The following is a 9708-nucleotide window of genomic DNA, read 5'->3' as shown; positions in this document are numbered from 1 at the left end:
CTCCCTCTTCAGCATCCTGACTGCAGGACTCCTAACCARGTGCTGCCAGCAACTGGGATGAGAAAAGCAGACTCCTACTGCCCCCACACCYTCTCCAGCACCTGCTCTACATCCAGTCACACCCTTGAACAAAAGGAAGAATAAGGATGGAAAAGGACTAAATTGTTTTCACCCCTAGCAGATGGAGATAACAGTAAGTTTCTCTGGCAGATCAGTTCCCAAGTGCTAGTGAGAGTGTCTGTACAACATGGAAGTGCTACCCTTACCCTGAATGCTATTCATATTTACTAAACAATTCCAGTTTGCATTTACTCATTCCAGAAAGTTTACACCTCAGTAAAAGCTTACAAGAAGCAGGCTTTACAGAAGTGACACAGCACACAGCTACTTATTTCCATGGGGCTGTGGTGTGGGTCTTGATTGTGTTTAAATTTGAGAGGCACRTTGCTCTGAGAAAACTTAAGTGTTCACAGAGGACATGACCCATCACTTCTGCCTCCTAGACTATGGCAAGGCAGAGAGGAGCTTCCTTGTTCCCACTGTGCTGCACTTACACTGATGCTCAGCAAATAACACCAAACACAGTAGCCCTCTCTTTTCAAAAGAAGTTTCAACACTGGAATTGTCAGCAAAAAGGCAAGTTMGTCTGTCCTAACCCCCACTCAAGCCCGAACCTTCGTACAGCTTCTGTAATACCAGCAACTCTTTGGGAACCAGTCTTTCCTGGAAACTTAAGTTAATGCACCAAGTCAGCTGTTAACATTGCAAGGTGCTGTCTGAGATAAGGGCTCACATGAACTATTTCTCTGCTACATAACTATGTTTTACAAAGCCAAGTTTTAAAGCTTCAGACATTCCTACATTTAGTAACTGGGTTAACTAGTATATGGAAGCAACATTAATTTTTATTAGCTTGAAGTATCATTTTATTCAAGTGATAAGAAATATCATAATACATTATGCATCTGCCAGTTATAATCCATTTTAATTGGTTCCAAAACCTAAGCAGTAAATGAGTAAGACATTTTATCTAGTTAAACTGAAAAAAACAGCATTCCACACAGCCAGTACTAGAGATGTCAACCGTATAATAATTCCAGCATTATGTTGTTATGGCTTTCCAGAAAGTCATGAAGTTAACAAATTAGAACACATCAAGAGCCATTTTCCAAAGATTTATTGAAGTAGCGACAGGTTGCTCATACTGTGCTGGAAAAAGCAGTTTTATTGAATTCAGATACTTAAAAACAGTATTGCAGCACAAGATATTGCTATKTGTAAACTAGACTCCATTGTAAACTCTAATCCTTCAGGGAGAGTCAGTTTGCAAGATCTAAGACCTATTTCCTAGCATAATCATCTTGCGCTCATGGAAAAACTGCAGAAAGGCACTTGAAAGCTGTTTCTTCCTTTAAGACATGGACTTTTTCAATCTTGCTGGTAAGAATTTCTCCTTTAGTAAGTATGCATCTTCACTTCAGCTTTACTCCAAGTCATCGTGATGCTGGGAAGTTTCATTAATAACCTAATGAAAAACAGAAAAGCTTTAAGTTATAGTAGGAAGATTGTTGAGCTTTTTTTAAGAGCTAGAAGTGGAACATCCACTTGCAAAATGTGAACGAGTGAGTATCYGCTCTCACTTATGAGAATTCTAGTTTGTAAATAGCATGCAGACACCATTTAAGTTTTATTTACTTAGACCAACAACAGCATCTTAYCCTGAGCAAGCAAAGCACCTGTTTACTGCTACATGTTTTCCTAAGGAAATCTTTTGAGAGCTTTCTAACTCAGCTGAACTTAAACACTCAGTTCAAAGTAACAGTCAGCAACTTAAGGTTTTACTACCCAATGAATTTTAATGTTTTTTTTTTTCCCAAGAATCCTGTTTGCTATAGCTGTATGTTCAATCATACAGCTTGGAGTGCCAGTTGCTGTTCTACCCAATACTTACTACCACATACAAGCTGCAGTAAGCAGTAGACAAGCTTAAGAATTTAAGGTAGCCAGCTGTGATAGAAATAAAATTAAAGTTACCACCAACCTGTCCATCTCTAGTTTCGACGGTCTTAATTAGAAGTGTTCTCTTTGAGTGAGTGTCAACCATTGGCTGAGACTCAATGTTGGTTTCTGCAGAAGAAGATGTATTATTACCAATAGTCTAGATGAAGTGCCTCCTCAAAGAAATGAGGCGTAGCAGATTTTTGTGTCTACTTTCAGAATCCCAATTTAGTATACAAAGAAGTCTCTGGCTCTGAATAAGCCAGGTCTTCTACATTTTCTTTCTGTGCCCCTCAAAGTACTTTCAGCAGGCATCCAAACTAAATATGTACCTATTTTWAAAATTATGTGTCCAGGAACAAAAGAGCTCCTACCATCCAAGGTTAAGTAACTGCAAATACTGTATTTAGATGCAAGAACTGCATTCACAACCAACTGCAATTATGTAAGTTCAAAAACCAGCATAAAAGAAACTATCCAGAACTGTCGTGCTAATGGACAGAGCAACTGTCTTAACTGAAACAGCAGAAACAACTTACCTCTCAGGTTCAAAGAAGCAAAGGTTGGAATAGGCATGTTAATCCTGAAGGAAAAAATAAATGGATAAAATTAGACCTGGGTATAAAGTATCTTCTAGTAATTACTGGTTTTAGAGAAGTATCTGCATGTGATTACCTGCTCTCTTCACCCTCCAGCAGTTTTCTGTAGGTGGCAATCTCAATATCAAGAGCCATCTTTACATTCAGCAGGTCCTGGTACTCGCGGAGRTGGCGAGCCATTTCTTCCTTCATGTTCTGAATCTCATCCTGCAGACGGCCAATAGTGTCTTGGTAGTTAGCAGCTTCAACAGCAAAATTCTCCTCCATTTCACGCATCTGGCGCTCCAGGGACTCATTCTGGAAGAGAATAGTGAAATCAAACACTGTGCAGTTCAGTGACTATTTCCTTCCCTCAAGACCCTTAACATTTTAAATAAGAAAAGYTGTGTTACATTAGTATCCTTTCTGAAAATGCCCGGACATGTCCCAAATTTGTCATCTCCTTATCTTCCCTTTGCAAAGCCAAGGAGGATTATTCTGCTACATGACCTGAGGTGGGCCACATACTTGCTCTACCAGCAGCAAAGCCATCCTTTGCAGTAAGCCCAACACATGCAGTTCAAGTCAGCATGCAGGCAGTCCTTAGTAGAGGGGATTTGCAGATGTGCTAAACACTGTTACACCACTTCAAGCCAGTCTTTAAGGCAGTYAGGTTCTAGCAACAGCAAAATTTGCATCTTTCATTGCTCCTTTGGAGTTTTTTTATAACTTTAGCTGTAYCCGACAGACAAGGCATAAACACTTTCAGAAAGGGCTAAATAAACAGTGAGTATTATAGCAAGAGAATGAACTCATTCTTTAGAGCTAAAGTAAGACTATTTCAGTTTATCAATCTAGCCACTGCACTGTGTGCACACACACAAATTGAGCCCACAGCATCCTTTTCAAAAAGTACTAATATGCTGCTGAATTGCATGGCAGATTACCTGCATTCACATAACTGAACTGCAGTGCAGTGCTTAAAGCTGCAATGAAGAAAAACTTCTGTCTTCTACTTACGCTTCCCTTAAGAGCATCTACTTCGCAGGTGAGAGACTGGATCTGTCTGCGGTACTCATTGGCTTCCTGCTTGGCCTGGCGCAGGGCGTCATTGTTCCTGTTAGCAGCTTCAGAGAGATCTGCAAACTGGAAAACCCCACTGTGGTTAGCATAACACTTCAACAGAAATTGCAAAACACTTTCTGTGGCACAGCAATTGTGGGCAACTGAAGGTACTACAAGGGTTAGCACCTGAAATGTTTAAATATTAGCATTACTCTTAACATGCCTCTCTATTTCTAATTGTTATATTAGAATTCATTCCCTGCCCTGTACAWTTCCCATTTTTCACCATTTTTTCACTCATTTCTCCAGTACATCATCCAACAACTGCTTTCAGGTACAAGCACAGGAAAGACTCCCAGTATGAAACATTACTTCGATGCTGTAGTTATTGCACAAAATGTTTTGAGTTATACCCTTCCCAGACTAGGACTTAAAAAAAGACTTTTTGTCATGGCTATGTTCAACTCTATATAGAGAGACAGAGGGAACAGCAAGTGCTACAGCAAAGCTGTTAAATAGACTTAGTTGCAGTACATGGTGCATTTTACTTACTTTGGACTTGTACCACTCTTCAGCTTCCTGAAGATTCTTAGCAGCAACGCTTTCATACTGTTGGCGAACATCACGCAGGGCAGCAGTAAGATCAGGCTTAGAAACATCCATATCAATTTGGATGTGCTGTTCCTGGAGTTGGGCCTGCAATTCTCGGATTTCCTTAGGGAGAAGCAGACAGTCATTATTATTGCACAAAAGCACACAAAAGGACATACCCAGATGAGGACTCTGGGACAAAGCCAGCAAGGAGCTTCCTTGCTAGACARTCTGCATCTAAACACAGACCTCATTTTCCAGCTTACCTCATCATGAAGCTTCTTCAAGAAGACAATCTCCTCTTGCAGAGACTCAACTTTGCGCTCAAGATCAAGACGTGCCAGAGAGGCATTGTCCACATCCTGACCAGAGAGAATGATTCATGATCTTACAAAACTGATGTAGAGAAGTCTCTTACAGCAAGTTCAGCACCATATAGACTTATGCTACATCTGAGCTTTTTGACAAGACAGTAGGAAATCAAAATCTGTAGAAAACCTTTTTGCCATCTMCTACTCTAGTCTTAAACAATTATATGCATCTTTATTGGGAATTTGCAAACTATACCGCATATGTTGATTATATCATCTTTGCTGACACGCTGCTAAGCATGATCAAGAGCACACAGATCATGGTGGGTGTAAATCCTGCAAGTATTTGAGTCAGCAGTCAGTGCTTCTAGCTTGACTACACTGAAAAAAGAGCCAGTCCTGCAATTTCAAAACTTCCATTCTTTTCAGTGGGGCTTAAAAGTKCAACAGATGTGCCTTCATGCCTATRCTTAACTTATGGACCCCTTGGTGACCAACAACAGAGCCCCTTAGGTCCACAGACTAAGGTTTTACAGTATACTTGTAAAGCTTGGAAGGTACCTATAGGAATTGCAGCATTTACTTCCTTGAGAAAAAAAAAGTATAACCATAAACACAAATTGAGCTACTCATCATTGCCTACACCCTCACAGTTGCTGGCAAAGACTCCACCTTTTGCTGGACGGAGATAGTCTTAATCAACAGCAAAAATTCATTTAGAGCATAACAGAAGACACGTCATGAATGTTACACGGAAGCAGCTTGAATTAGTTCAAAAACATAACTTAAAACTTAACATTGATTGGGAAYTTTTTATATTTGGAACGTGTAGTGCATTTAGAAGGAGAAGTGGGAGGTTGTTCCTTTCTTGCCGGTTACATACACAGCCACATGCTTGTGCTCACAGGGTATTAACATATCAGGTTCTCACAGCTTACTCTAAAGCTATTTTGGATTGCCCAAAGCATAAGCATTCCTAATCAGCAGCTCTCTTTATTATGGCACCTTTGAAATAAGGAGTGTTTTCTTTAGACTCCTAGAAAGCTTTTCCTTGGATCACTCMTACTCTGGGGTAAGGTCCTTGCTCCAGAAAAATTCCATTTACTTTCTCCAGCAAAACCCCTTTCATGCGTCATTCCAGAACTTCTTTATCAATTCCAGTTTTATACCCACAGTCCATATCAGCTCTATTTTTCAGCTCAGGGAAAGAATTTCCTAATTAATTTGTTCTCCTCCCCCCAAAAAACAAGATCATTCTGGCAGAAAATTATATGGCTATAACCCAACATGTTTACACAATTAGCCMGACATCCAAAGATTTTCTAGAGGATTTTGCAGAAATCTTCACCCTGTGAAGCCTATTAATTTTTTTTTTTTTTTTTTGGTAACAGCTGAATAGCTAAAGGATTTTAGGACCTTGCTGTAAATTGAAAGCAACTTAAAATGAAGACACAATGTGTAGTATGTACTTTACCACATGCTATTATTTATATATTCCCTATCATTAAGATTCAGTATTTCAGTACTACCTAGATGTATGGAGAACCACATAAATGAAATAAGCTACTTGTAGCCTGAACAAACAAGTACAAGTCATAGATACATGCAACTGGAGTATGCACTGATTTTATCCAAGGGGATTCTTCAGTGCAAGCCACACAGTTTACAGGGCTGAGCATCCATGTTTACTTCAGGCAAACCTCACATTAGCCAGGACCTGATCTGTTAGTCTTGTTGCAGTTCAGGACCTATTCCTTGCTRCCAGACTAGCTGGAAAACCGGCAGTAAATAACTTTCTCACTAACTGTGATGCTTGCCCTGCTCCTAAAAGTACTCACTGACCCTTCACGTTTATTTTATGCAATACACCCCTCAGCACATGAGTAAAACCACATCTTTGCCCTGAAGAAATAAATTAAAATTCAGTACATATGAGCTAAATGGCCTCTGGAAAAAGGCASCTTTCAGAAATAAAAGCTTAAGTTCAAATATTTGTTCTTTATTTTAAAATACTGAAGTATACAACTGATCCATCAAGTAAAAAGTAGCTTTGATGATACATCAGAACAGCAAAGTCCCTGCTGAAGTTCCAAATCTTTACAACTATACAACTTTCCAGTGAAAAAGTATAATGATTTAATAAAAAGCTGTGCATTTTTTTTAATGGAACGCTCAACAGGATATTTCAGCTTCAGTATTCTGTAAATTTAATTTCCCTTTCAGAGGAACAAAACTTATACTGAAACAGATTTAGGTGTCAAAACCTGCATGTTAACCCCACCCTTTCCAGTACGAAAAAATGAGGTATGACTGATGTTCAAATCAAACACACCAGTTATGTCTCGAGTGGATTTAGTGTAGAGTTTCCATAGAAAATGATTTGCATTTCTGATGYACAAACTACAGCTTAGGAGGTTAAATGGATCCAATTCTGACTGTCCTGCACGTACACATCTGCTAGAGGCTGAGCTCCTGAATGACCCCTTTCCAAAGTACAGGGAAGASCTGCATAATGCATGTGGGATATGCATAAAGCTGTGTTCACTTTAAAGCCTAGAGCCTTCATAAGGTTCAATTGGTTTGAAATACAGACATGCCTARAGTGAATCAAATATGAAAGATCTTGTAAAAGCCAACCTTTAGTCAATTGATACTTCAACCGAACTCAGCAATGAATCAGAGTAGTATKAAGTTCTCTAAAACTCAAGTTAGTGCTTCTTCATAGAACTTCACACTACATTAAATTGTCATGAAACTCAAATAAACCCCAGACACTTAAAGCAGTATCTCCAAACTGTTGTTTCAAACTTCTGCCCCCAGAACGCCAGTGGAGACTGAATTCCCAGGCTCTGAATGGGAGTAGGTGTTTCAGTTTCCCCRCATTATCTCACGCACACACCTGCTCTCCTTCAAGGACTATAAATATACTGCAGTCAAAAGCCTTTCCCAGGGAAACACTGGCAATCAAGTGGCAATTTTCTGAATAATGATTTCCATTAATTCCTATGAAGAGCTCTGGGTCAGCCTGTACCCAGCTGCCTGGAGATAAGGGCAGTCACTTCCATTCCACAAGAATGCTAGCAATGCTGCCTTTATACCAGCAGTTTTAGGGAAGAGACCTTGTTTTGAGAAGGCACATTCCTAAACATCTTCTAGTCCAAACAAGGCTTAATCTAAGTTGAAAGCTGCTTTTGCACAAGTGAAAACTTGAGCGCAAGAATTTTTGAGCACTGTTTGCACAGTTGTTTCTGGTTGTCACATAGGTTTTACTTTATCCRGATAACATCACAGCATCCTACAAAGACTAAACTCTAACATAATTTGTTTCCTAGGTTAACATCTTTGTTTTACAGAGAATTAAATTCCATGTTCTTAATGGACASCCAGAGGACGCAGGCTTGAGACTGTGACCTCACCCCAAGGAACGTATTGTCTACTTCTGGTCAGCAGACAACACCCACACGAAAAACCTTAAATTTGAAACAGTTGTCCAGTAATGCAATGACCAATGATTCATCAAAACGSAGTTCTGTTTTGTATAAAACCTGGACCATAATAGACACATTTCGCTAGAAATATGCCCGCACCATTACACATTTAGTAAGAATGCAGCCCACTGCACGCTCCCCTCTGACACAAAGGGATCTATTATTTCAATCTGCTGCCACCACACTTGCCATAATGCCTGTATCTGCATTCCACGGTGAATCCCATAGAAACCATTAATACCCTTCAGCCAAGCGAGCAGATGGCCCCCTTTCACTTTTATTGGATCGGAAAGTGATTCCACGTTGGGGCGTTTTTTGTAAAAYGGGCTAGACTTGGATAAAGCAAGACAATAGTTTCCCTCCCCTCCCGTCAGACCGCAGCATCCCCCTAAAGAAAACACGGAGGGCTCGCGTGAGAACTGAGGGAATCTCTTTGTGCAAGGAAAGCATACTCGTGCGATCCCACCCTCTGTCCCAGGCACGGCCACCACCTTCTGGAGCCCCTCCCTTCTCCAGCACCACTAACCTGTCTGAAGGACTGCAGGGTGTTCTCGGCCTCCTCCCTCTGAAGCATCTCCTCTTGCAACCTGGAAGGAGCAAGATAGGGGTGAGGAGGGAGCGGAGGTCGCCCAAATCCCCCCGCCCAGCCTCCCACGGAGCCGGTACCGCTCGGGATGCTCAGGAGCTGCCTCCGCGCCAGGGGACAGGGCGGGGGGGAGGCAGAGGGAGGCGCCGGCAGCCCGAACCCGCGTCCCCCCGGCACACTCACTTCTCCCGCAGCCGCATGATGTCGTCCGCGAGATTGTCCCGCTCCACTTCCACGCGTGCCTTATCGTTGGTGAGCTGGTCCACCTGTCGCCGCAGCTCCCTCATCTCCTCCTCGTAGAGGTCGCCCAGGCGGGACGTGCCCTTGCCCTTGAGCTGTTCCAGCTCGGCCAGCAGGATCTTGTTTTGCTGCTCCAGGAAGCGCACCTTGTCGATGTAGTTGGCGAAGCGGTCATTTAGCTCCTGCAGCTCAACCTTTTCGTTGGTGCGGTTCGCCTTGAACTCCGTGTTGATGGCGTCGGCCAGGGAGAAGTCCACGGAGTCGTGGAGCCGCATGGGCGGCATGCTGCTCCGCAGCCGCACCGACGTCGTCTTGGTGGCGTACATGCCGCCGGGCGAGGCGGACACGTAGCGGGCGCTGCTGGGCCGCAGGGCGCTGCCCAGCGAGTACCGGCTGCTGGACGTGATGTAGCGGGTGCCGGTGCTGGGGCGGCTGCCCCCGCCGAACATGCGGCGGTACGAGGAGTTTTTCGTGCTGATGCTCATAGCGGCGGCGGCGGCGGCGCGGGCTTTGTAATCCGGGAGCGGAGCGGGACAGCTCGGGTGCGCGGCGGGCGAAGAAGGGCGGTGGCCCCGGCCCGGGCCCCTACTTATGGGGCCGCGGGGCCCGCCCCGCCATCGCCGCCCCGCCCCGCCTCGCCCTCGGGGAAGGGGCGGCGGCCGCGGACACAAAGGCGGCGAGCGGGGCGGTTCGGCCGGGAAGGCTCGGAGGGTGGGTGGCAGTAGTCTCTGCTGGGGCTGAGCTCCGAGGGGCGGCAGCTTTCCGCCGGGGCTGTGGGACGTGGCGGGCTGGGCGAGGCGGGGCGGTGGGGCGGTGGCCCGCACGGGGGGCGCGGGGAACCCCGGCACGGA

General features: G+C 43.7%; 1 protein-coding gene across 1 annotated transcript; it reads right to left on the bottom strand.

Moving 5' to 3' along the window:
* Positions 1 to 1162: 1162 nt before the first annotated feature.
* Positions 1163 to 9433, bottom strand: VIM (vimentin). Its single transcript, XM_057383375.1, has 9 exons — positions 8801 to 9433; positions 8558 to 8618; positions 4499 to 4594; positions 4194 to 4355; positions 3597 to 3722; positions 2674 to 2894; positions 2538 to 2581; positions 2042 to 2127; positions 1163 to 1525 (listed from the first exon to the last, which is right to left on the bottom strand). The coding sequence occupies exons 1-9, from the start codon at positions 9340 to 9342 to the stop codon at positions 1484 to 1486; spliced, it is 1380 nt and encodes a 459-aa protein (XP_057239358.1). The 5' UTR covers positions 9343 to 9433; the 3' UTR covers positions 1163 to 1483.
* Between the last annotated feature and the right edge of the window lie 275 nt (positions 9434 to 9708).

The sequence above is a fragment of the Malurus melanocephalus genome, unplaced genomic scaffold, assembly GCF_030028575.1.
Source record: "Malurus melanocephalus ecotype Western Australia unplaced genomic scaffold, MMel_1.1 scaffold_14, whole genome shotgun sequence".
Classification (NCBI taxonomy): domain Eukaryota; kingdom Metazoa; phylum Chordata; class Aves; order Passeriformes; family Maluridae; genus Malurus; species Malurus melanocephalus.
Note: the sequence above shows the minus strand (reverse complement) of the source record. Positions and strands in the feature narration are given on the sequence as shown.